This window comes from Microcaecilia unicolor, chromosome 2 (assembly GCF_901765095.1).
Source record: "Microcaecilia unicolor chromosome 2, aMicUni1.1, whole genome shotgun sequence".
In the NCBI taxonomy this organism is placed as follows: Eukaryota; Metazoa; Chordata; class Amphibia; order Gymnophiona; family Siphonopidae; genus Microcaecilia; species Microcaecilia unicolor.
In genome coordinates, this window is record NC_044032.1 from 367,547,656 (window position 1) to 367,575,199 (window position 27,544).

General features: G+C 48.3%; 1 protein-coding gene across 2 annotated transcripts in view; it reads left to right on the top strand.

Moving 5' to 3' along the window:
• The window catches only part of FNTA (farnesyltransferase, CAAX box, alpha), a 77,020-nt gene extending 49,811 nt beyond the window's left edge, over window positions 1–27,209 (top strand). Inside the window, exons 8-10 of one of the 2 annotated variants that reach the window (XM_030194543.1) lie at window positions 6,431–6,602; window positions 26,226–26,382; window positions 26,441–27,209. In XM_030194543.1, the coding sequence (XP_030050403.1) occupies window positions 6,431–6,602; window positions 26,226–26,375 (322 nt within the window). In that variant the 3' untranslated portion in view covers window positions 26,376–26,382; window positions 26,441–27,209. Of the gene's footprint in view, window positions 1–6,430; window positions 6,603–26,225 lie in introns of both variants that reach the window. The other variant, XM_030194542.1, reaches the window with a different exon arrangement.
• The last annotated feature ends 335 nt before the right edge of the window (window positions 27,210–27,544 follow it).

Sequence of the window (27,544 nt, forward strand, 5' to 3'; positions counted from 1 at the left end):
CCATCCCCGCAAGAATTTAATGGCACATAAAAGAAAATTCTGGTCAGCTCCCTCAGTCTCTCTCTGGATTTGAGCCACATCACTGTAGGCAAGGAAGGAATGGAAGCTGAAACTTAGAACACTCTGGTGTGCACATGTAAGATTTGTCTCTGATTTCTGGCACTGTGTGCTGAGAGGTCACCACATGCAGGCACCAGTAGGTCAGGTGTCAGACCTGAGGTCTGCACATCAGCCCGGGAGCAAAGAGGATTAATTGTAACATAGTAAGTGACAGCAAATAAAGACCTGAACGGTCCATCTAGCCTGCCCAATAGTCACACTCATGATCAATTCATGATTAAATCAACGAGTGTGATGTTATATACTTTCTTTCGTGTTCCTGTGGAAGTGTAAGCTGCACTGCATCAGCCTCTCATCTACCGAGTACCTTGAGTGCTGTCTCCTGCTCTTCCTCCTTGCTTTAACAGCACAAATGTGGAAAGTCTTCCGCTAAGGAGGTGGTAGAGACACAAATGATGATGGAATTCAAAAAGACTTGGGATGAACACAGAGGATCTCTAATTAGAAAATGGAAGTTATAAAAATCCTAACCTTAAATGGCTGCATGTGTGTGGATGTGTCAAGTGACGCTTAGATGGCGAGTCTGGCTGTGATTAACTAGGGCCGATACCGGGCAGACTTGTATGGTCTGTGTCTAATATATGGCAGTATGGTTTAGGATGGGCTAGAAAGGGCTTAAACAGCAACTTCAGTGGCTGGAACATAAGGACAGTGCTGGTCAGATTTTTACAGTCTGTATCCCACAAATGAGAAGACGAATAGACTGGAGTGGGCTTCAGTGAGAACTCCAGCAGTTGGAACATAAGTATAGGGCCAAATAGACTTCTATGGTCTATGTTCCAGAAACACGAAAGAAAGTATATAACATCACACTCGTTGATTTAATCATGAATTGATCATGAGTGTGACTATTGGGCAGGCTAGATGGACCGTTCAGGTCTTTATTTGCTGTCACTTACTATGTTACAATTAATCCTCTTTGCTCCCGGGCTGATGTGCAGACCTCAGGTCTGACACCTGACCTACTGGTGCCTGCATGTGGTGACCTCTCAGCACACAGTGCCAGAAATCAGAGACAAATCTTACATGTGCACACCAGAGTGTTCTAAGTTTCAGCTTCCATTCCTTCCTTGCCTACAGTGATGTGGCTCAAATCCAGAGAGAGACTGAGGGAGCTGACCAGAATTTTCTTTTATGTACCATTAAATTCTTGCGGGGATGGGTGGGGATGAGTTAAATTCTTGTGGGGACGGGTTGTGATGGGATAAAGTTTTGCGGGGATGGGTGGGGATGGGTAAGATTCCAGTGGGGATGGGTGAGATTTTAGCAGGGACGGGTGGGGATGGGTAAGATTTCTGTCCCCGTGCAACTCTCTAGTCCGGACTGGCCCAGACGTCCCTGGTATGCGGACTTGATCAGGCTCTCAGTGGACGGCCCTTTGCGGCTGCCAGCGGAGCGGGGCCTGTTGCATCAGGGTCCCGTGGTGATGGAGGATCCCTCCCCCTTTGGTCTTACGGCCTGGCTATTGAGCGGCAGCGTCTGAGGAAGAAGGGCTTCTCAGACAAGGTCATCGCCACTATGCTGAGAGTGAGGAAGCGCTCTACTTCTACTGCTTACGCCAGGGTTTGGCGTACCTTTGCATCGTGGTGTGAGGCAGGCTCTCTTTCTCCCTTCACTGCTCCAATTTCTTCAGTGTTGGCGTTCCTGCAAGAAGGTCTGGAGAAAGGCCTGTCGCTCAGTTCCCTTAAAGTCCAGGTGGCGGCTCTGGCTTGCTTCAGGGGTCGCCTGAAGGGTGCTTCCCTGGCCTCGCAGCCAGATGTGGTGCGCTTTCTCAAGGGAGTTAATCATCTACGCCCTCCTCTGCGCTCGGTGGTGCCTGCGTGGAATCTCAATCTAGTGCTAAGAGCCTTGCAGAAGCCACCTTTTGAGCCCTTGTCGAGGGCATCTCTGAAAGACCTGACGTTGAAAGCAGTCTTTTTGGTGGCTATCACTTTAGCCAGACGAGTTTCCGAGCTCCAGGTGCTATCATGTCGGGAGCCCTTCCTGCAGTTCACTGAGGCAGGAGTGTCTATTCGCACGGTGCCTTCCTTCCTGCCCAAGATTGTTTCTCGTTTCCATGTGAATCAGCAGCTCTGCCTACCCTCCTTTCGTAGGGAGGACTACCCAGAGGAGTACTCTGCTCTCAAATATCTGGATGTGAGACGAGTCATCATCAGATACTTGGAAGTGACCAATGATTTCCGGAAGTCGGATCATCTGTTTGTGCTGTTCGCAGGTCCTCGTAAGGGTCTGCAGGCATCCAAGCCTACAGTGGCACGATGCGTCAAAGAAACCATTGCAGCGGCTTATGTGGCCGCGGGGAAGATGCCGCCTATCCAGCTGAAGGCTCACTCCACTAGAGCACAGGCGGTCTCGATGGCAGAGGCCGGGTCCGTCTCCTTGGAAGAGATTTGTAAGGCTGCAACTTGGGCATCGTCCCATACCTTCTCCAGGCATTACCGCTTGACTGTGGCTGCTCGGGCGGAGGCCCAGTTTGGGGCTTCAGTGTTACAGTCAGGGATTTTTATGTCCTGCCCTGGGTGAGTACTGCTTCGGTACATCCCACCAGTCTATGGATTGATCAGCATGATGATATGGAAGGTAAAATTATGTATCGTACTTGATAATTTTTTTTCCAGTAATCATAGCTGATCAATCCATAGCCCCTCCCAGATATCTGTACTGTTTATATTTTGGTTGCATTTCAGGTTCAAGTTTAGACTTCTGTTCCTGTTCAGGAGGATCTTCGTGTTCAAGTTTTTTCAATTGAATTCTTCTGGAGTTGAGACGATTTTGTGTTACAGTGAGCTGCTGCATTCCTCTCTCCTCCGTTTTACGGGGCTGGATTGAGATCTAAATTCTGCCGGCGCTCCCTCCCGCTTCGTGCGGCAGTAGGGCAGCCTTATATCCCTCCCGCTTCGGCGGTGTTAGGGTCAGCCAGCTCCTCCCACGGTTGCGGTCGCAGGATAATCCAGATCCCCCCGCATCGGCGGGTGTGTGCTCCGCGGGGATGAGCTGGATGGATTTCTTTATCCCACTGGTGTGGGGATGAGCTGGGTTGATTCCCCTCCCCCGTTTCGGCGGTGGTGAGCTGGGCAGAGTGTCCCTTTGTGGGTGTAATTCTCTAAGTGCGGAGTCCTGCAGATGAGCTTTGATATCGACATACTGAGGAGTTTCCGGCAGCACATGACCACATATAGGGAGGCAACAGGATTGCTCTCTATCTCCACCTGCTGGTAGATGGACACAACCCACCAGTCTATGGATTGATCAGCTATGATTAATGGAAAGAAAATTATCAGGTATGATACATAATTTTACCTTCATAAATGACCAGACATCAAAACCTTAACAAGTTAACATTGAACTCTTTTGATTTGTCTACTTATTGACATTATTACTGTTGAATGTTCTACATTTACCCTTGATCTTCAATGCCTGAATTGAACTGTATATTTACTTCTTATGACCTATTTTATCTCTGTACTTTAAATGTAATATAACTCTGTATTTCTCATTCCGGAATGGCGATCACCATTATGACATAATGTAAGCCACATTGAGCCTGCAAATAGGTGGGGAAAATGTGGGATGCAAATGCTGCAAATAATAATAATAAGTAAAGTATGTTTATAAAGTTGAATTTTCAAGTGAAAAGTTATGCTCCTAAGTTTAGTTGAAAATAGGGCAGAAATACCATTTAAGTTCTAGGTGGAGTACAATCTGTTGAGAAACTACCATAAAAGGGTCATATTACTGAGAATTGAGATATATTTTACAGAGAACTGAAGGAATATCAATATTAACAAAAATTAAACAATTGCAGCAGTGCCACATGAACTTTATCCTACCACAACATCACTTTGTATACTCACCAGAGCCGGCAAACGCCTCTTCGGTACTATGTAAGCCACATTGAGCCTACAATATGTGGGATACAAATGTAACAAATAAATAAATTGAACAGTAAGTTTACAGATAATTGAATAGGACACAGAAGATATGAAAGATTGCATTGTTGGTCATGTACAGTGAAGGATATATGATTGGTGTCATATACCACAAGGGATATAAGGGTGGGTAGTGACAGGTAAGAGGTAATTATACAATTGGGCGCAGGGTGAAGTAGGGGCTTAAAGTGCTGGAAGTGGTACACAAGTGTTAGGTCTAACCAGACCTCACAAGACCTAAGAGGAGGAAGATTTAGCTCCAAAGTATTTTGAGGCTCTCTGGAATGTCATGCATCCTGAGATCTATCTGTCCTTTTTTTTTTTTTGTGGGGGGGGGGGGGGGGGGGAGTTCTAGAGGTTCGCTCCTTTACCTCCTGTTGTCGTGTTGAATGTTTTCTGGCGCTGTTTCCATGGGTTTAGTAATGATAGTCTGAAGCCCTGCATGGATCTGAGCGATGATCTAGGTTGCTAGATATGAGTTAGTTTTTTGTAGGCAAGATGGTGTTACTCCGTGAAGGTTTTTAAAAATGGTAGGGGGTATTTTAAAGACTGCTCTCCCCTTAAGGGGAAGCCAGTGCAGTTTTATTAAGAAAGGGGTGGTGTGATCAGTCCAATATCTGTTGTCTATTAATTTTGCTGTGGCATTTATGACTGCAGTGTTTTTTTGGAAGACCAGAGTACATTGTGAGAACTATTCCTTGGAACACGATCTGAAAGTGTGTGGGATTCAGGAGATGCTCCCATTGTTTGAGATAATGTTGTTAATCTGTGTAGCTAGTGGGAGGTGAGAATCTAGCCAGGTTCCTAGGATCTTGGTTTCTTTTTTTAATGATATGGGCAAACCTGCTAGGACTGAAGAAGTGCTTGGAGGTTTGAGAGGGCTGTTGTCCAGCTACAGTATGGTTTTTTTTTTCCCTTGTCTGGATAGATTTTGAGGTTGAGGGAGCAGAGCCATGTATATAGGACTTAAAAGATCTCTTACATTAGAGGGTAAGCTGTTGGGGAGTCATTGGCCAGGAAGAACAGACCAATATCCGCGTAGGAATAATATTTAATTTGAAAATGTTTCAGAATGTTTCCTAGTTTACGGAGGTAGAAATTGAAGAGAATGGGGGATAGTGGTGAGCCTTGAGGGACTCCTTGCTTCATAGCCCAAGGTTTGGCTTTTTTTTCAGTATCGAGCCCATAGCATTTACAGAGTTTCCAGTGAATGAGACATGCTACCTTACTGTGCTTTTCTGTATTCTGATGTCAAAACCAGTGATGAGATGTTACTGTTTCTAGATCACTAAAGACTTGAGATGCATACAATACTGAAAAGAATCAATCCCACTAATCCTTATATAATAGAAACTAGGGTGAAGCCAATTTCAACCAAAGAAAGTGTGTTCATGGTCTGTCTATCCTCCTGGCATCTGGGTGTACTGTCCCAAGGAGGTTTTCATTTTATCCTACCTCCTTGTATTCTCCTCTTCTGTTTCCCTACTGGAGGCAGGTTTGATGCTGCCATGCTGAAGTAAACAGTTGAGAAAAGTAAGAAAGTACTGGTATCCCTGATGGAGGCAAGACTGAAACAGGGTGTTCTGTTGGATGTTTTTGACAAGTAGTGTAGTGAAATGCCATAAGATAAGCTTATTTTATGCTGCTTGACAATATCGCTAGTGCTTAGAATTTATAATGTGTAGGATAGGCACCCACTTTGGACTGAGAAAAGCTTTTGTCTGCAACAACGGAGAATTTTTATATTAGACACTGGGGAGTCGGTGTTTTTCAAATAACATATTAAACAAGTTAAAAAAGAAAACTTTGAGAGGTTAGTGATGTATAGAGATAATTAAGTGAGCTGAAAATATGTGTGTTCTCACTGACATCTAGCTCGGCTGAAATTGTACAGCCTATACTAAATATTCCCTTATTTCCTCATAATAAAATGTTTTCTTTGATTGAAATTGGTTTCACCCCAGTTTCTTTTGTATAAGGATTAGTGGAACGGTTTCTAGATCAGCACTACAAAATATGTTTCTTCATTTTACCAGGTGTTTGGGTTTGGTTTGTTTTTTAAAAAAAATATTTTATTATGCTAGCTGTGAACCATCTCTTCTGTAATCCATTATCCTGTGATATTTAACAATCTCATCTGTAGGTTTAAATCTGCCATTCACTAACCATTTATGTGTCTGGCTTTGATCTACTTGGTTTCTGAAGTAATTGTGTGTTTGTGCTTTTTGTTTTTCCTTGCTTGCTGGTCTAATTGTTTTAAAGGGGGTTTTTTCCCCCGCCCTTTTTGTTTTCAAGTTCTGTTGCTCATTCCTTCTGTTTGTTGGAATGGTTAGCCAAGTTTAAGGATGGGAACTGACTGGCTGTTACATGTTTGCTTTTAGACTTTTGCAGGATCAGGGCCTGTCACAGTATCCTAATCTCCTGGAACAAATTCTGGAATTGCAACATACACACAGTTCGCCCTACCTGATGGCATTTCTTGTGGATATATATGAAGACATGCTGGAAAATGAATGTGACAATAAAAAGACAACACTCAACCAAGCCTTGGAGGTGAGCCCCACTGCTTGAGTAGGCAGTATTCACTAAGGTGCATCTTAGATTTTCTGTCTCTGCCAGATCAGTTAACTGGCTCAGCAATTGCTCTTCTCCTTTAGTCAAACTGAGGAAAAGGGTGGTAATTTATTTCTTTATATGGTGTTCAGTGCTGGTGGGAGATACAAGTATTCACTTCTTGACTTCCAGATTATAGAAGGGTGATTTTGTTTATATAGGGCCTATTCATTCTAGCAGTGTCCCAGAATGCCTTACAACTTCATATTTTAGAAACATGTATGTAGCTGTGTCTGGGATGAGGGGCTTGATATAACCTACTGGCAGATGGATTGCATGGAATCCTTAAGGGTAAACTGGGAACATTATCCTTTAAATACAGGTGGATAAACTGAAGTCAAGGGAAATAAACTTAGAAAACGGAGAAAAGATTTAGGCAGATAAAGACCATATGGCCTATCCAGTCTGCCTATCCATGCCATCACTCCCTTACAGATCCCATGTACTTGTCCCAAGTTCTCTTGCATTCAGATACTGTGTTAGTTTCCACCACTTCCATCGGGAGGCCGTTCCACAAATTCACCACCCTTTAAGAAGTATTTCCTCAGGTTACTTCTGAGTCTGTCCCCTTTCACCTTCATCCAATGCCCCCTTGTTCCAGATCTTCCTTTCAGTTGAAAGAGACTCACTTCCTGTGTGTTTATGCTGCTTAGGTATTTATGTTTAAATCTTTTTATTGACGATAAAATCAATACAAGCATATATAAAAATTCAAAGGGAACACAACACAAGTGCAGAAAATCATCCAACAGTCCAAAAATCGTCAATAGATTTTTTCCTTTATCCCCATCCCCAAACACCCCAACCCGCCTATCCCTCTCTATTGTAATTTAAAACAGTTTTGATTGAACAAGATAGATACAACCAGAGATTAACTACTGTTGATACACCATCTTTGCACAATGTTTAACAAAAAACAACCCAAAATCCTCCCAAGCAACTACTTCATCAAGGTACCATAGTTGGAGTAAGAATTAGAAAAACAACAACGAACTTATAAATGTATTAGGCATACCCCTAACTGTCTACTACTGGTTGCAAAAAAACTAACCAAATGGGGAGGTGTCTTGATTCTTATAACATCCCCCGATGTGCATTTCATAGACACCTAGGTACCCCTGGTTCCACCCTCCCACCCACCCCATTATTATAATACCAACTATACAGTCAGTACCCACCCACTTTTCCCAACTCTGTGCCCCTCCCCTAGGGAAAAAAAACCCCCAAAACTTTGATAGGGATCATGCCCAGTGTGATCCTCTCACTACGCATGCAATCCGGGCTCCCCTGCCCCCACCCCCTCCTTGCCATCGCAGGGTCCCTCTTCAGGGTTACTTAGCAAAAAATCTTAATGAAAGATCTAAAAGGAGTTTAGCACAAGACTGCGGGCTCTGTGAGGCAGGGACTAGAGATAGTTGTCCCAAGTGGCCAAAAAACATTTGTTTCTGCTTATAGGAAGAGCGAGCATATTGCTCCAGTAACATCAGGTTGTGAAATCTGTTTCTCCACTGCCAATAGGAAGGGGCCTGGTCGCTGACCCACACTTCCAGAATAAGTCATTTGCTCATGCTGCATAAGTATTTAAATGGCTCTATCATATCTCCCCTCTTTCACCTTTCTTCCAAAGTATACATATTGAGATCTTTCTTTCCCCATTCGCTTTATGACGAAGCCCACTGACCATTTTAGTAGTCATCTTCTGGATCGACTCTATCCTGTTTATATCTTCTTTTTTTTTTTTTTTTTTTTTTTGGTACACAGTATTCTAAATTAGGTCTTATATAGGGGCATCATCACCTCCTTTTTCCTACTAGCCATTCCTCTCCCTGTGGAGGAGTGGCCTAGTGGTTAGGGTGGTGGACTTTGGTCCTGGGGAACTGAGGAACTGAGTTTGATTCCCACTTCAGGCACAGGCAGCTCCTTGTGACTCTGGGCAAGTCACTTAACCCTCCATTGCCCCAGGTACAAATAAGTACCTGTATACAATATGCAAGCCGCATTGAGCCTGCCATGAGTGGGAAACCGCGGGGTACAAATGTAACAAAACAAAAAAAAAATTATAGAATTTTTTTTTGGCTCATCGCATTATCCATATAAGGTTGATAAAATCACCCATGAGAAGGGTCACTTGATTTTTAAGTGCTTTTTTTTGTTTGTTTTTTGTTTGGTTCAGGATATTTTATTATCACAAATAGGTTTGACTATAGTTGCATGGGCCAATCATTATCTGGCTAATTTTACTATGTATTTACAATATAATCAAAGAAGCAACTTAATGTTTTTAAGGAAAAGTCTAACTATAACCCTAGAAGGAAGATTTGATACTGATTTGGTCTTATTTAACAAATCACTTAGGTTTCATACAGATTCAACTCAGATACTGGGATAATATTGCAGATAGTGCATTAAATCAATTTCCTATAGAAAAGCCAAGGGGAATTCACCATGGTAAAAAAATCTCCTTGCTTTAACGACAAGAGATTTGCGCAGGTCATGCAGATGTTTAGAGTCTGGCGACAAACCAAAAATGCTAATCAGAAATTTGAATGGAGAAAGATGATTAAACTGTATAAATTAGCAGTTATCAAAACTAAGAAGGAATATTATTAGAAATTAATAGGATCTGGGCAGTCAGATAGTAAGGGTTAACATTATTTTTAGATCTTTGACTAACTCACAATTAGTCATACAAATTTCAGAGGACTTACAGCCTACTATGGAAGAATTGGCAATGTATTTTAGAAACAAGATTGCAAATATTAGTTCCATATCATCATGCTGATCAATCCATAGACTGGTGGGTGTCCCGTCCCGGGCTCTTACCTGGCGGCCCGCAGTAGGGGGCGAGGACCAACGGAGGCCGCGGGATCCGGGCCGACGGGGCCGGCGCTGCCGCGGGCCGCTCCGAGGCCGGCGATCCACTGGAGCAAGCGCCGGCCTCGGAGAAGGAGATACGCCGGCCAAGATGGCGGCGCCGGCGTCGTCGTCCTCCTTGTGGGAACGGACCAGCGAGCCAGCCCCGCCTACTCGCGCCGGATTGGCGCATCGACAAAGAGACCCCGCCCGCCGGGCAGGCGGGCCAATCCAGGCCTCCTTTGCCTGCCTGGGCCAGGGGGATTGGCTCCAGCTGCTGGAAGGGGAAGGACGGGCGGGGGATTTAAACCACGAAACGGAAGGAGTCCAGTGCTTCCGTTTCGTTCGTCAGAAGCCCACACAGTGGATCAGAGACTGTGTCTTCTTCAGCTAGCCGTCCTTGCTAGCCACCTTCAGAGATTGGGTTTTCTTCAGCTAGCCGTCCTTGCTAGCCCCCTTCAGAGACTGAGTCTTCTTCAGCTAGCCGTCCTTGCTAGCCACCTTCAGAGACTGAGTCTTCTGCAGCTAGCCGTCCTTGTTAGCCCCCTTCAGAGACTGAGTCTTCTTCAGCTAGCCGTCCTTGCTAGCCCCCTTCAGAGACTGAGTCTTCTTCAGCTAGCCGTCCTTGCTAGCCACCCTCAGAGACTGTGTCTTCTTCAGCTAGCCGTCCTTGCTAGCCACCCTCAGAGACTGTGTCTTCTTCAGCTAGCCGTCCTTGCTAGCCACCTTCAGAGACTGTGTCTTCTTCAGCTAGCCGTCCTTGCTAGCCACCTTCAGAGATTGGGTTTTCTTCAGCTAGCCGTCCTTGCTAGCCACCTTCGGAGTCTGTGTCCTCTCCAAGCTAGCCGCCCTTGCTAGCCACCTCCAGAGACTGCGTTCCTCTTCCAGCTAGCCCTCCCTGCTAGCCCCTTGCAGAGACTGTGTCCTTTCCTGCACTAGCCGTCCTTGCTAGCCGTCCTTGCTAGCCGCCCTCTAGAGACTGAGTTGCTGACTACCAGCCAAGCCGACCGTCACCCCGCAGTTCCAGCAGCCCTGCTGACCGCCTGCAGCTGAGGGCTCAACCCTCGGTGAACGGCGGTCGCCGCGGGTGAAGATTCGGGGTGCGCGGCGGTCCTCGGAGGTCTTATCAGGCCTCCGGGAACCTAAGGGCTCACCAACAACCACCACAGGACAGGAAACGGAAGCCATGAGCTCGTCTACGCAGCCCGATCTACGGGACCTGGCTAAGGTACTTCAGCAGCAGCAGGAGCAGCTGAACGCCCTGTCGGGGGCGCTCCAAAACATATGCTCTCAACTTTCTACGCTTCAGGTACAGAACCAGGCCGCTGCGGTCCAGGGGGCCGCAGCGGCTCCCCGTTCGGGAGGGTTCCGCACGGGACCTTGGTTCCCTGAGCCGGCACGATATAATGGGGCCCCCGGAGGTTGCCGGGGGTTCCTCAATCAGTGCAACTTGGCCTTCCGGATGCAACCGGAGACCTTCGCTTCGGATCAAAGTAAAGTGGGATATATCATGGGCCTTTGTGAAGGGAAGGCCCTGGCCTGGGTGGCCCCACTTAACGAGCAACAGGACCCCATCTTGGATGACTATAGTGAATTTCAGCGCCGGTTCCGTATGGTGTTCAACCTTCCTGGGAGACCATCGTCCGTGGCATCGGAACTGCTGCGAATTCATCAGGGTGAGGGAACGGTGGCCGATTATGCCATTCGGTTCCGGACTTTAGCCACGGAGCTCCGTTGGAACCCGGAGTCCTTGATGGCTATCTTTACGGAAGGCTTACAAGAACGAATCAAGGACGAGTTGGCCGGGCGAGAGGTCCCTGGCCAACTGGACGCTCTGATTTTGCTCTGTATCGGCGTAGATACCCGGTTCCAGGAGCGAGCAAGAGCCCGGGCGGAACGGCAGAAGTGGGCACGGGGAACGTCCCGGACTACTAAGGGGCCGTCTCCTCGCCGTGGGAACCGGGACTCCAAGGAGAATGGGGAGGAGCCGATGGTGATGGGCCGTCAACGACTGGCCTCGTCCGACAGGAAAAAACGTTTGTGGGACGGACTGTGCCTCTATTGTGGTGAGGCCGGACATTTTATTCGAGCCTGCCCCTCCCGGGCGGGAAACGTCTCCCCCAAGGCACCTTGAGGGGAGGGGTCTTGGGGCATGCCGCTCCCCTACCAGATTCCTTGGTCACACTGCCAGTAATTCTACGGTGGCACGAGACCGCTATCCAGACCCGGGCCCTGGTGGACTCTGGATCGGGGGGCAACTTCATCGGGTATGAACTGCTACAACAGATGGGCTGGCCCACGCTCCCGCGGCGTCCGGCGTTGCAAATCACCTCTATCCAGGGAACTACATTACCACAGCCGGTCACGGAGATCACCTCCTTTTTGACCTTGCAGGTGGGGGAGGATCACCGGGAGGAAATCCAATTCCTAGTACTATCCCGGACCATTCATCCAGTGGTTCTGGGATTGCCCTGGCTACGGAGTCATAGCCCTGTTATTGACTGGACCAAGGGAGGTATCCAAGCTTGGGGTAGTTCATGTCGAGAGAACTGTTGTAAGGGCCGGACCGACAGCTGCCCCTCATTTACTAGTATGCCCGGGGGGGCGCGGATGGAATTGGGCTCCCTGCCCATGGACTATAGGGACTTTGCAGATGTGTTTTGTCCAGTGGAGGCGGAAGTTCTACCGCCTCATCGATCGTTTGACTGTGCCATTAACTTGATGGCAGATACCATGCCACCTCGGGGCCGACTGTATACCCTGTCCCGAGGGGAGTCCAAGGCTATGCAGGAGTATATCCGGGAGAATCTGCGAAGAGGCTTCATCCGGCCCTCTACGTCCCCGGCTGGGGCCGGGTTCTTTTTTGTTACTAAGAAGGATGGCTCCTTGAGGCCCTGTATCGATTATCGGGGGTTAAATGCCATCACGGTAAAGGATCGCTTTCCTCTACTGCTCATTCCCGAACTCTTTGACAGGCTGCAAGGAGCCCAGATGTTAACCAAGTTGGACTTACGGGGGGCCTACAACTTAGTGCGGATCCGGCGAGGGGACGAATGGAAGACGGCCTTTAACACCCACGAGGGACATTTCGAGTATCGGGTGATGCCATTTGGCCTATGTAATGCCCCTGCGGTGTTTCAGCGACTTATTAATTATGTGCTCGAGGATTTGCTGAACTCCACGGTAATTGTATATCTGGACGACATCTTGGTGTTTTCCCAAAACCCCGCGGAACATGTGGGTCATGTTCGCGCAGTGCTGCAGCGGTTACGACAATACCGCCTGTTTGCTAAACTCAGCAAGTGCGCTTTTCATCAGAAGTCGTTACCATTCTTGGGACACATTCTGTTACCCGGGGGGCTACAGATGGAACCGGACAAACTCCGGGCCATTCAAGAATGGCCACAACCGCTGGGATTGAAAGCACTGCAACGTTTTTTAGGATTCGCGAATTACTATCGTCAGTTTATTCCCCAGTATTCACAACTGATGGCGCCGTTGACAGCGCTCACTAGAAAGAACACGAGGGTTCGGGACTGGCCGCCCAAGGCGCAGGTGGCTTTTCGCCAGGTAAAGGAGGCATTCAACTCAGCGTCCATTTTACTAGCCCCGGATCCAGACAAACCCTTTATAGTGGAAGTGGATGCGTCTGCGTTGGGAGCCAGGGCGGTCCTCTCACAGGTGAATTCTAAGGGTCGGCGCCAGCCGTGCTCTTCTCTCGTAGATTCTCCCCGGCGGAATGTAATTACACAGTAGGGGACAGAGAGCTCTTAGCTTTGAAATTAGCCCTGCAGGAATAGAGACATCTGCTGGAGGGAGCAGAACATCGATTTACAGTAATCACTGACCACAAGAATCTACTGTATCTACAAGAGGCTCAACGGCTCAATCCCCGACAAGCCCGGTGGTCATTGTTTTTTGCCAGATTTCATTTTCAATTAGTTTTTCGGGCGGCTGCTCAAAATACCCCTGCGGACTCCCTCTCCAGAGCATTTGAGGTTCCAGAGGAGACTAAAGAGACCCATGCCATGTTGGATCCGGCATGCCTTAGCGTGGCCGTGGGGGAGGTAGCTCCTACTAGAGAACTAGTGCCGGCCGCTGAACGAGCGAAGGTAATGCAATGGGGGCATTCGTCCAGATGGGCGGGACATTTTGGGTATCAGAAGACTCTGCGTCTCATTACCAGGCAGTATCAATGGCCTCAGATGAGGCGGGACATTCTTCAATTTGTCACCACCTGCCCTGTGTGCGCCCGGACCAAACCAGTGATCGGGGCCCCCATGGGGAAGCTACAACCACTGCCTGTACCGACGGGACCCTGGACGGAGCTTTCCATGGATTTTATCACCGACCTCCCCAGTTCCCGGAGACATACGGTGATTTGGGTGGTAATTGACCGTTTTTTCCCGAATGGCCCATTTCGTTCCCTTGCCAGGACTTCCTTCGGCGGTCGCATTAGCTCAACTCTTCATTCAACACATTTTTCGACTTCATGGGCTGCCTCTTCGGATTATTAGTGACCGAGGGCCCCAATTCACCTCGCGTTTCTGGAGGGCCTTGTGTACTGCATTGGGGGTGAAGACCCATTTCTCATCAGCATACCATCCCCAAACCAATGGCATGGTCGAGAGGACGAACCAAACGTTAAAAGGGTTCCTACGAGCATTCGTCAACAAACGCCAAGATAACTGGGTCTCCCTACTCCCTTGGGCCGAGTTTGCATATAATCACAGTGTCCACTCGGCCTCGGGAGACTCTCCATTCTTCTTGGTGTATGGACGACATCCTCGACTTCCAGCACCTTTCCCGTCTGGATCTCCGACCCCCAGGGTTAATGAAACTCTGGCAGATCTGCAAAGAGTCTGGGAAACGGCCCGAGAACAACTGCAGAAGGCAGCTACCACATGCAAGACCTTTGCAGATCGGCATCGGAAAACCGCTCCCGTCTTGCAACCAGGGCAGAAGGTATGGTTAAGCACGAAATACCTCCGGCTTCGGGTGCCCTCCCGTAGATTGGGACCTCGGTACATTGGACCCTTTGCAATCCAGTCCCGAATTGGAGCTGTGACATATCGATTGCGGCTACCGAGTACTCTGCGGGTGCATAACGCTTTCCATATTTCCTTATTGAAGATTTTTCGAGGGTCTCGATGGCATCCTCAACGGCAGGAAACCGAAGATCTAGACGCAGATCCCGATCCAGAATTTGAAGTGGATGAGGTCCTGGATGCAAAAAGACAGCGAGGAAAGCTATATTACTTATTGTCCTGGAAAATTTTGGTCCCGAAGACAACTCCTGGGAACCCGCTGCGAATGTACATGCTCCAGAATTGGTCAAAGCCTTCCACGCCCGGTATCCTTCCAAACCCGGGCCCAGGGAGAAGGGGGCATCCGGGGAGGATACTGTCCCGTCCCGGGCTCTTACCTGGCGGCTCGCAGTAGGGAGCGAGGACCAACGGAGGCCGCGGGATCCGGGGTGGCGAGGACGAGCCGGGGCCGGCGCTGCCGTGGGCCGCTCCGAGGCCGGCGATCCGCTGGAGCAAGCGCCGGCCTCGGAGAAGGAGATACGCCGGCCAAGATGGCGGCGCCGGCGTCGTCGTCCTCCTCGTGGGAACGGACCAGCAAGCCAGCCCCGCCTACTCGCGCCAGATTGGCGCATCGACAAAGAGACCCCGCCCGCCGGGCAGGCGGGCCAATCCAGGCCTCCTTTGCCTGCCTGGGCCAGGGGGATTGGCTCCAGCTGCTGGAAGGGGAAGGATGGGCGGGGGATTTAAACCACGAAACGGAAGGAGTCCAGTGCTTCCGTTTCGTTCGTCAGAAGCCCACACAGTGGATCAGAGACTGTGTCTTCTTCAGCTAGCCGTCCTTGCTAGCCACCTTCAGAGACTGTGTCTTCTTCAGCTAGCCGTCCTTGCTAGCCACCTTCAGAGACTGTGTCTTCTTCAGCTAGCCGTCCTTGCTAGCCACCTTCAGAGATTGGGTTTTCTTCAGCTAGCCGTCCTTGCTAGCCCCCTTCAGAGACTGAGTCTTCTTCAGCTAGCCGTCCTTGCTAGCCACCCTCAGAGACTGTGTCTTCTTCAGCTAGCCGTCCTTGCTAGCCACCTTCAGAGACTGAGTCTTCTTCAGCTAGCCGTCCTTGCTAGCCACCCTCAGAGACTGAGTCTTCTGCAGCTAGCCGTCCTTGCTAGCCACCCTCAGAGACTGAGTCTTCTGCAGCTAGCCGTCCTTGCTAGCCACCCTCAGAGACTGAGTCTTCTGCAGCTAGCCGTCCTTGCTAGCCACCCTCAGAGACTGAGTCTTCTGCAGCTAGCCGTCCTTGCTAGCCACCCTCAGAGACTGAGTCTTCTGCAGCTAGCCGTCCTTGCTAGCCCCCTTCAGAGACTGAGTCTTCTTCAGCTAGCCGTCCTTGCTAGCCACCTTCGGAGTCTGTGTCCTCTCCAAGCTAGCCGCCCTTGCTAGCCACCTCCAGAGACTGCGTTCCTCTTCCAGCTAGCCCTCCCTGCTAGCCCCTTGCAGAGACTGTGTCCTTTCCTGCGCTAGCCGTCCTTGCTAGCCGCCCTCTAGAGACTGAGTTGCTGACTACCAGCCAAGCCGACCGTCACCCCGCAGTTCCAGCAGTCCTGCTGACCGCCTGCAGCTGAGGGCTCAACCCTCGGTGAACGGCGGTCGCCGCGGGTGAAGATTCGGGGTGCGCGGCGGTCCACGGAGGTCTTACCAGGCCTCCGGGAACCTAAGGGCTCACCAACAACTACCACAGGACAGTGGGTTGTGTCCATCTACCAGCAGGTGGAGATAGAGAGCAAACTTTTGCCTCCCTATATGTGGTCATGTGCTGCCGGAAACTCCTCAGTATGTTCTCTATCTCAGCAGGTGGTGGTCACACACAGCAGCAGCTCTGGCTAGGCCTCCAAGCCTAATTTTTAGGTTTTGTTGAGTGCCTGGGGTTGAGGGCTCTTCTTGAGCAAGTGCAAACCTGGTGGCGCCAGGTCCCTCCTTTTCTCCCCCCTCCCGCTGGCTCCGTTAAAAAAAAAAAAAATAAATAAAATTTTGAACGTCTTTAAGGGCGTTTATTTCGACGTTTATTTAAACGTTTATTGCAGCTACTCACTGGGACACCAGGTCGTTACAGCCCGGAGCGAGAAGCAGGTAATTTTTACCTTTTTATAGCGGGCAGGGGGTTCCCCGATTGATCTCCACGTGGCCTATGGCGTCGGAGAGCGAGGGCGCAAAGAGTCGCTCCCCCGATCGCTTGGGCGCTTCTAGAGGGGATGCGGGGGTCTTAAAGTCTGATTCGCCCTTGTTGGGTGACAGTTTCGTGACCGATGAGTGTCCCGGTCCTTCCTCCGGTGTGGCGGTTTTTCCCGCCATAAACGCCCATCCCCCGCTGCTCGCCTCCGCCATCTTGGCCGGCCACGCGGCTCGGACGGCTTCTTCTTGGGCCGCCCTTGAGGTAGGAGACATTAATGCCATGAACGCCCGTTCTTCCCGCGCGGCTCCTTCGCGGAGTGTCGCACCGGACGCCATCTTGGATGCGCAGCATGTCTCTCCCCCGCTCTTGCGCGCGCCGGTTGAGGGTGCGTCTAGGGCTGTAGCCCAGGCTGCGGAAGTGCACAGTCTGGGGGGTTTCTCCCCCGAGTTTGTTTTGCTGCTGCATCAGGCCTTCCTTATGCAAAACGCTGCCCCTGCTCCCTCGTCTGGTAAAGAGGTTGAGGCCCCCGGAGGTAAACGCCCTCGGGTTGATTCCCAGGCCTTGGAGGACTTTGTCTCCTCCGATGTAGATGAGGGCAGCGTATCTGAGTTCTCCCAACGGTCCTTTGCGGATTCCTTGGAGGAGACGGATCCCCGCTCGGATGGAGCGGATGACCCCTCTGCAGCGCGGCTCTTTAACTCAGAGGATTTGCCCAACCTGTTAGTGCAGGCCATGGGCATTTTGAAGATTTCCTCTCCGGAGGACGTCTCTCCCTCAGCCCCTGTTGGCTCTGCCATTATGCTGGGGACGAAGCGCCCACCTAGAACCTTCCACGTGCATGATGCCATGCACACAATTTCGGCTCAATGGGATGTCCCGGAAGCGAGCCTTAAAGTGGCTAGGGCTATGTCCCGCCTCTATCCTTTGCCTGAAAGTGAACGTGAGGCCTATCTGTGGCCTACCGTGGATTCTTTAATCACTGCGGTGACTAAGAAAACGGCATTGCCGGTGGAAGGTGGCACGGCCCTAAAGGACACCCAAGACAGAAGATTGGAGGCGGCCTTAAGGTCGTCCTTTGAGGCGGCTGCTTTAAGTTTGCAGGCCTCAGTTTGCGGCTCCTATGTGGCCAGGGCGTGCCTGACTATGGTGCAGCGGGCTTCCCCCTCGGATCATTCCTTGAGGGCTGATTGGCCGGCCCTGGAATCGGGCTTAGCCTATTTGGCAGACTTGCTGTATGATGTCTTGAGGGCCTCAGCTAAAGGCATGGCTCAGACAATCTCTGCGCGGCGGTGGCTTTGGCTGAAGCATTGGTCTGCTGACCACGCCTCTAAATCCCGCCTGGCTAGATTGCCTTTTAAAGGCAAGCTGCTCTTTGGGGTCGAGCTGGACAAAATCATGACCGATCTCGGCACGTCTAAGGGCAAGAAGTTACCAGAGGTCAGGGCTCGGGCTAGTACTCGCCCCGGTACCTCCAGAGGACGGTTTCAGGAAGCCCGTCGGTACCGCCCGGGCAGGTCGGGCTCCTCTGCCCCCTCTTCCTTCAAGAGGAACTTCTCCCCCAAGCAGCATTCCTTTCGCAGAGACCGCCGTCCCGGAGGTGCTCCCTCCGGTCCTCCCCCAGGGTCTCGTACCCAATGACGGGGCCTTGGTCCACGCCCCAGTGCAGATTGGAGGACGGCTGTCCTCGTTTCTGGGCGAGTGGACCACAATAACTTCAGACGCTTGGGTGCTGGAAGTCATCAGAGACGGCTACAAGCTAGAGTTCTGCCGACCATTAAGAGACGGGTTTCCACTCTCTCCCTGCAAGTCTCCGGTCAAAGCTGTGGCAGTGCAGCAGACCTTGGACAATCTGATCCGCCTGGGTGCGGTCGTTCCGGTGCCAGAAAATCAGCTTGGCAAGGGGCGTTACTCCATTTACTTTGTGGTACCAAAGAAAGGAGGTTCTGTACGGCCTATCCTCAACCTCAAAGGGGTCAATCGGGCCTTGAAAGTTCGGCACTTTCGCATGGAGACTCTCCGCTCTGTTATAGCGGCAGTGAAGGCAGGGGAGTACCTGGCATCCTTGAACATCAAGGAAGCGTACTTGCATATTCCCATCTGGCCTCCTCATCAACGCTTTCTGCGTGTTGCAGTCCTGGGCCGACACTTCCAGTTCAGAGCCCTCCCGTTCGGGTTGGCTACTGTTCCGCGGACCTTCTCCAAAGTAATGGTGGTCATCGCGGCCTTCCTGAGGAAGGAAGGAGTACAAGAACATCCTTATCTGGACGACTGGTTGATCCGAGCCCCCTCTTATGCAGAGTGCGGCAAAGCTGTGAACCGGGTGGTTGCTCTTTTGAGCTCCCTGGGGTGGATCATCAACTGGGAGAAAAGCCAGCTGCGCCCAACTCAGTCCCTGGAGTATCTGGGAGTTCGATTCGACACCCAAGTGGGCAGAGTGTTCCTGCCAGACAATCGGATTGTCAAGCTTCAGGCTCAGGTGGACCAGTTCCTACTAGCCTCTCCTCTTCGGGCTTGGGACTATGTGCAGCTGTTGGGCTCTATGACGGCCACGATGGAAGTAGTGCCCTGGGCCAGGGCTCATATGAGACCACTGCAACACTCTCTGCTACAGCGCTGGACTCCGATGTCGGAGGATTATGCTGTGCGCCTTCCCTTGGACCCAGCAGTGCGCAAGGCGCTGAGCTGGTGGACGCAGACAGACAAGTTGTCTGCAGGAATGCCTCTGGTGACCCCGGAGTGGATTGTCGTCACGACGGACGTCTCTTTGTCGGGCTGGGGAGCCCACTGCTTGGGAAGGACAGCGCAGGGGCTCTGGTCTCCTGCAGAGGCAAAGTGGTCTATCAACCTCCTGGAACTCAGAGCCATTCGGTTGGCGCTTTTGGAGTTCATCCCGGTACTGGCGTTGAAGCCAGTACGGGTCCTGTCGGACAATGCCACGGCTGTGGCCTATGTCAACCGCCAGGGAGGTACCAAGAGCGCCCCTCTAGCCAAGGAGGCCATGAATCTATGCCAGTGGGCGGAAGCGAACATGGAACAGCTGTCAGCGGCCCACATTGCCGGAGTCATGAATGTCAAGGCGGACTTTCTCAGTCGCCATACCTTGGAGCCCGGAGAGTGGCAGCTATCTGTTCAGGCGTTCTTGGACATCACGCAGCGCTGGGGCCAGCCGAGCCTAGATCTGATGGCATCATCGGCCAATTGCCAAGTGCCGCGCTTTTTCAGCAGAGGACGGGACCCTCGATCCCTGGGAGTAGATGCTCTTCTCCAACAGTGGCCGACACAAGAGCTTCTCTGTGTTCCCGCCCTGGCCCATGTTGGGCAGGGTACTAGACCGGGTGGCAAAGCATCCAGGCCGGATAATCCTGGTGGGTCCGGATTGGCCCAGACGTCCCTGGTATGCGGATTTGATCAGGCTCTGTCGACGATCCTCTGCGGCTGCCAGTGGAGCAGGGCCTGTTACATCAGGGTCCCGTGGTGATGGAGGATCCCTCCCCCTTTGGTCTTACGGCCTGGCTATTGAGCGGCAGCGTCTGAGAAAGAAGGGCTTCTCAGACAAGGTCATCGTCACTATGCTGAGAGCGAGGAAGCGCTCTACTTCTACGGCTTACGCCAGGGTTTGGCGTACCTTTGCAGCGTGGTGTGAAGCGGGCGCACTTTCTCCCTTCACTGCTCCAATTTCTTCAGTGTTGGCGTTCCTGCAAGAAGGTCTGGAGAAAGGCCTGTCGCTCAGTTCCCTTAAAGTCCAGATAGCGCCTCTGGCTTGCTTCAGGGGCCGCCTGAAGGGTGCTTCCCTGGCTTCGCAGCCAGATGTGGTGCGCTTTCTCAAGGGAGTTAATCACCTGCGCCCTCCTCTGCACTTGGTGGTGCTTGCGTGGAATCTCAACCTGGTACTAAGAGCCTTGCAGAAGCCGCCTTTTGAACCCTTGTCGAGGGCATCTCTGAAAGACCTGACGTTGAAAGCAGTCTTTTTGGTGGCTATCACTTCAGCCAGAAGAGTTTCCGAGCTCCAGGCACTCTCATGTCGGGAGCCTTTTCTGCAGTTCACTGAGGCAGGAGTGACTATTCGCACAGTGCCTTCCTTCCTGCCCAAGATTGTTTCTCGCTTCCATGTGAATCAGCAGCTCTGTCTCCCTTCTTTTCGTAGGGAGGACTACCCAGAGGAATTCTCTGCTCTCAAATATCTGGATGTGAGACGAGTTATCATCAGATACTTGGAAGTGACCAATGATTTCCGGAAATCGGATCATCTGTTTGTCCTGTTTGCAGGTCCTCGTAAGGGTCTGCAGGCTGCTAAGCCTACAGTGGCAAGATGGGTCAAGGAAGCCATTGCAGCGGCTTATGTGGCCGCGGGGAAGGTGCTGCCTATCCAGCTGAAGGCTCACTCCACTAGAGCTCAGGCGGCCTCGATGGCAGAGGCCGGGTCCGTCTCCTTGGCAGAGATATGCAAGGTGGCAACTTGGGCATCGGCCCATACATTCTCCAAGCATTACCGCTTGACTGTGGCTGCTCGGGCGGAGGCCCGGTTTGGAGCTTCAGTGTTGAGGTCAGGGATTTCAATGTCCCGCCCTGGGTGAGTACTGCTTCGGTACATCCCACCAGTCTATGGATTGATCAGCATGATGATATGGAAGGTAAAATTATGTATCATACCTGATAATTTTCTTTCCATTAATCATAGCTGATCAATCCATAGCCCCTCCCAGATATCTGTACTGTTTATATTCTGGTTGAATTTTAGGTTCAGGTTTAGTCTTCAGTTACTTCAGGAGGACTTCGTGTTCAAGTTTTTTCACTTGGATTCTTCAAGAGTTGAGACGAGTTTGTGTTACAGTGAGCTGCTGCATTCCTCTCCCCTCCGTTTTACGGGGCTGGATTGAGACTTAAATTCTGCCGGCACTCCCTCCCGCTTCGTGCGGCTGTAGGGCAGCTTTGTACCCCTCCCGCTTCAGCGGTGTTAGGGTCAGTCAGCTCCTCCCGCGGTTGCGGTTGCAGGATAAGCCAGATCCCCCCGCATCGGCGGGGTGGTGTCCCTCCCCCGCTCCGCGGGGATGAGCTGGACGGATTCCCCTCCCCCACTTGTGTGGGGATGAGCTGGGTTAATTCCCCTCCCCCATTTCGGCGGTGGTGAGCTGGGCAGAGTGTCCCTTTGTGGGTGTAATTCTCTAAGTGCTGAGTCCTGCGGATGGAGCTTTGATATCGACATACTGAGGAGTTTCCGGCAGCACATGACCACATATAGGGAGGCAAAAGTTTGCTCTCTATCTCCACCTGCTGGTAGATGGACACAACCCACCAGTCTATGGATTGATCAGCTATGATTAATGGAAAGAAAATTATCAGGTATGATACATAATTTTACCATCTGTTCTGTTGCCATTAGGCCCTGACTACTACTTGGAATCATTTTGATAAGGTTGATCATCAGGCGCTCAGCATAAAGCTGACCTAGTTTGGTCTGATTTTAGTATAGCTTCAACTGAAGAGTTAAGGTATGTATCCACTTGTGTTAGGGACCCAGAGAAGCTCAGTTTTACTTGGGTTCAGGCAAAGCTTGTTGGGTTTAGCCCATTCTTGAATTGATGTTAGACAGGTAATCAGTTTATTCAAGGCTGTAGGTAAGTCAGGTTCAGTGGATATGAGGAGCTGCACATCATCCGCACTGAGTGTCCATTGACCGAATCAGCTCAGCTAGTGGCTTGAGGTAGATATTGAAAAGAATAGGTGACAGTATCAATCCTTGAGGTACCCTGCAGGTCAGTGCCCATGGTGGCAATGAGTTGCTGCCAAACATTATGGATTGTTGCCTGTCTGATAGGATCTGAACCAGGCAAGTACTGTTCCATTGATACTTGTTTCTGTCAGTTGTGCTAGCATGATACCATGATCCACAGTGTCATCATCCTTGAGGATCATATCTATTTTATAACTGGGTCTGAATCCAGATTGACATGGATCTAGCCAGTTTCTCTCTTCTAGCCAATCATTAAGTTGAACATAGACTGTTCTATGAGTTTCCCTAGAAATGGGATGTTGGACACTGTCAGGTTTGTCCTGGTCAAGGTTACTTTTCTTTAGCAAAGGGTGAATCACTTCCCTTTTTAATGCTGTTTGTAGTTGCTCATTAGAAAGAGAAGTGTTCTCAATTTCTGTGGTGTCTTCTATGAGGCCCATACTTGCCTGCTGCACTATCTTTGGGCAGGGGTCAAGAGGTCTTAGGATTTTGTCAAGGCACTCCTCTGTCATTGGGTTTGGGTTAAGTGTCCTATCTGTCAGGAGGGGGTGAGTTTGTGCACCCCTGGTTAATTGGTTGAGGACTGGGTGGGATTGCCTGTAAATCCTGGTGGAGACTTTTAATTTTGTTGGCAAAGTATTCAACAAAATCATTGCAGTTCAGTTTAGACTGGGCAGGCTGGTTCTGTTGTGGGGGTTGCCTCAGTTGGACAATTGTAGTTCTTTGTATACTTGAATTAATCAGCTGCTTATAAAAAGACTTCAATTATTGCAAAATTGTGCTGTGAGAATGATTTTTGGCTGCAAGAAATATGAGCATGTGACACCTTTGCTTAGAGATCTTCATTGGTTGCCTATTGCTGCAAGATATGACTTTAAGACGGTTTGTTTAGTTCATAAGATCTTTTATGGTTCTAGTCCATCAGACCATACTGCTCTGATACATTATTCTTTAAACTTGGCTGTTCCTTCAGTGAATAAGATTCAATATAAGCGTTTCTTTTACAGCTGTTTTAGCTATTTTGCAGTCAAATTATGGAACTCTATTCCTCCCCACCTTTGGGGGATTTTAGATTTGTTTATGAAGTCTTTGAAAACTTCTCTATTTAAGAAATATTTTGAAGTATGAAGCCATTATAGTGTATTGGTCATCTGCTGTAACCCGCTTTGAGTCTTTGAGGGAAATTAGTGGGATAGAAAAGCCAGACTAGAATAGATAAGACATAATTTTTCCTTCTTGCTGGTTTGAAAATCTGCTGAACTAATCTGGTACTCTGTAATTGAAATAGAAGACAAAGGAAATCAGCTCGGTGCTGGAGGAAAGGACAATAACATGTTCAGTGGCACGCAAATTTAAGAGTGTAAATATTTAAATGGGTAACTTTAAACGGTTGGGTTTAAACAAATAGCCTGCATCTGTGGGGGAGGAGGTATGCATATTCTGGACTGGTGGTGGTCTGTCCTACCTTGATGTGGGGAGCCACACATTGAGTGGATCTCTTCAAATGATGTTTGTTTGTTTATTTGCTGCATTTGTATCCCACATTTTCCCACCTTTTTGCAGGCTCAATGTGGCTTACATTATGCCGCCATGACAGTCGTCATTAGCGAAATAAGAAGAACAGAGTATTATTTCGATTAAGGATTATAGGATTTAAAAGGCAAGATTTTACTAATTTAATCGCTTAAACACTTAAGGCCTCGTTTACTAAAGTGCACTATGGAGTGGATGTGGTAACATCATTAACTCTATGAATATTACATATTAATGATGTTTAAATACATACATGGCATAAATGCTCAGGAGGCAAGTTTCTTTCGATTGATAGGAAACTCTGAAATGAGGGGGCATAGGATGAAAGTGAAAAGGGATAGACTTGGAAGTAATCTCAGGAAATACTTTTTTACAGAAAGGTTGGTGAATTTGTGGAATGACCTCCCAGTGGAGGTAGTGGAGATAAAAGCAGTATTTGAATTCACACAAACTTGGGACAAGTACATTGGATCTCTAAGGGAGAGGAAGAGATAGTTGATGGCATGGATGGACATAGACCATTTGGTCTTTATCTGCCTTAAAACTAGGACTAGGGGGCATGCGATAAAGCTACAATGTAGTAAATTTAAAACTAATTGGAGAAAAGTTTTCTTCACGCAACGTGTAATTAAACTCTGGAATTTGTTGCCAGAGAATGTGGTAAAGGCGGTTAGCTTAGCAGAGTTTTAAAAAAGGTTTGGACGGCTTCCTAAAGGAAAAGTCCATAGATTATTATTTTATGGACTTGGGGAAAATCCACTATTTCTGGGATAAGCAGTATAAAATGTTTTGTACATTTTTGGGATCTTGCCAGGTTTTGTGACCTGGAGTGGCCACTGTTGGAAACAGGATGCTGGGCTCGATGGACCTTTGGTCTTTCCCAGTATGGCAATACTTATGTAATTTTTCTATGTTTCTATTATCACATGTTAACACCGTAGCACGTGTCTGTGAGGTTTTATATATCTAACTCAAATATTGAAAATAATCTTGTTCTAGATTTGTGGGAGAAATGGTCAAAAAAGCATCTCTAGAAAATATGGTGACAATAAATAGTGCACCATGATAACATGACTTAAGTGTGTGTAATAAATCTTAGGTAGAGGTCTGAATACAGCATTAAAGTCTGTGCCAAAGACTGGTAAAAAGCTATTAAACTGATACTCTGCCTTAATAAAGCTGAGATTGGAAATATCTCGCAGGTCACTCATGTAGAGCACAACCCAAAGAGTCAAGAACATAGAGACTTGAACCACAGCATGGCTAATCTAAAGGAAATCAAATGGTCCTGTGCTGGCATATGCAGCCTTTTGCAAGCAGTTTGGTACCATATTGTAAACAGTGGAAGGCTCTGTCATATGGCTTTATATAGAGCATGAAGCAAGTACTGTAAAAATGTTCCCTTTTAACTACTACAGTTTTTCAGGGTCTCCAAAGTGAAAACTAAGGTGTCCAGGGGGAAAGGAATCCACTTCACCAATAAACCAGATATTTAAACATAAGTACAGTTGAATTATAATCTTGCACCACATATCCTTAAATGTAATACATAAACCTCTTTGAGAGATCATCTCCAATATCAAAGCAATCATTTGGGGATACGGAAACTAAGTCATTCCTGCAGTCTTTCAATGTTTTTAGACTGTTTAGTGGCAAGAAAATCTGAGATTCCAAAGACTTTGAGGATGGTCAATAGATCTGGAATGTATTTATTTTACAGCCTTTTAATATACGTCTCTTTCTACAAACATAGCAGGCAGCATGTTACTCATCTTTGTGACATCACTGTAGGATTATTATACTATTGATTTTTGGATGCCTCTAGCACTGCATGGTTTGTTGAAAGGAATGCAGTCTTTGGTTTTATTCTCAGGGAATCCACCATTCAAACATTTATTACAAAATAGCGGTTAGAGGACAGTGTTCCTAAGGAACTGCTTATTAAAAGGAAGTGATTTGGATAAGAGCTATAGAGAAACACAGCAACTTCTACAAAAAGTACAAAGAATGATCAGAAAACCCTCTTGTAATAGTCAAAAGATAGATGCTTGGAATCTGGATTAGGAGGGAGAAATTGTACTGATTCTAACAAGCAAGTAATTTACCTAACCCTGTCTGGCATAATTCAGAAAAACCAGCAGAGTTTGGGGTGCTAGACATACCTGACTGAAGAAAATAGTTTGTAGTTAAAAAGCGCTAAAGCCTCTATTATATTTATTATTATTGTTGTATTGAGTATTTTTTTTTTCTTTTTCAGTTATGTGAAATGCTGGCCAAAGAAAGGGACACAATAAGAAAGGAGTACTGGCGATACATTGGAAGATGCCTGCAAAAGAAGTACAGTGCAAGCTCGGAGGATGGGGAAACTTCTCCATCTTCATCAACAAAACAGCAGCAGCACTTTTAGCAAGAAGGTCCACATTATACTCATTTTTTTAATCCTTTAAATAAACTGTAACCTTTAGCAAGAAGGTCCACATTATACTCATTTTATTAATCCTTTAAATAAACTGTAATTGGACTTGCATGGTTTAAAGTTGGAAATGGCAGGCGATGGTCATTTAACTTACACTTGCTATTCTGGTTTCCAGATGTTCTCAAACATCCCTTCATGTGCTGTGGGGGAGCACTTCATGGTAGGCCAAAAGCAGTTAACTCATTAATTTGCAGATTAGGGTATTTTGAAACCCAGTTCCATTAGGAGGCCTCAAGGACCAAGCTTGAGAACCACTATATTATTTAAGTAGAGAGCAGACAGCCTACTGACTTCAAATGAATAAATTGGGCAGATCCAGTTTAAAAAGAGAGAAAAGGCTTTACAATAAAATACATAAGTGATACAGTTCAGGCAGCATTGGATGTCATCCTTTTACTGGTAATTTTTTGAATGCAGTGTTAAAATGGAGCAGTGTCCTATTTCAAAAAATTGTGCATCTGTTTAAACATGAGTCCCAGACAATGAACTGGATTACTTTGAAGGCACTGGCCAGCCTTTTTCTCACAAATCTAGAAAACAAGATCAGAATTAATAATATTGATGCCTGCAGATAATTTGTGCAATAGTGTTTGTAGAGTATCTTACACATGTAGCTAAGCAGAGAATGTGGCTGTCGATTTATACCAGAACAGCCATGTTAATGCACTGATAGTTGTAACCAGATAATGGCAAGAGTTTGTGTAACAAATAAAAAGGGATATTCTAATCACTGTGCTCTTAATAATAAACTTAAACTTTTTTTTTTGCTCAAATCGTCAGTCTTTCTTTTAAATGGGGAGTTAGTGTATTGGTAGTTGAGGTTCAAATTCCACTGATTCTCTTTCTGACCTTGGGCAAGATGCTTAACCCTCCATTGCCTTAGGTACAAACATAAGGCCTCATTTTCTCATCTGTTAATCTGATTTATGGGGAAGTTATTAATGTGGACTTCAAAGATTAAAAAAAAAAAAGTAGGTTCCTGTAGTTTTGTTTTAGCTTTTTTTTTTATTTTCCTACTTTAAGTTTTGTATCTTTTTCGTCGCAGCTGGCCTTTCAGCTGCGCGGTCGGGTACTCCCCTTTTCCTTTTGTGCCTTTTTCT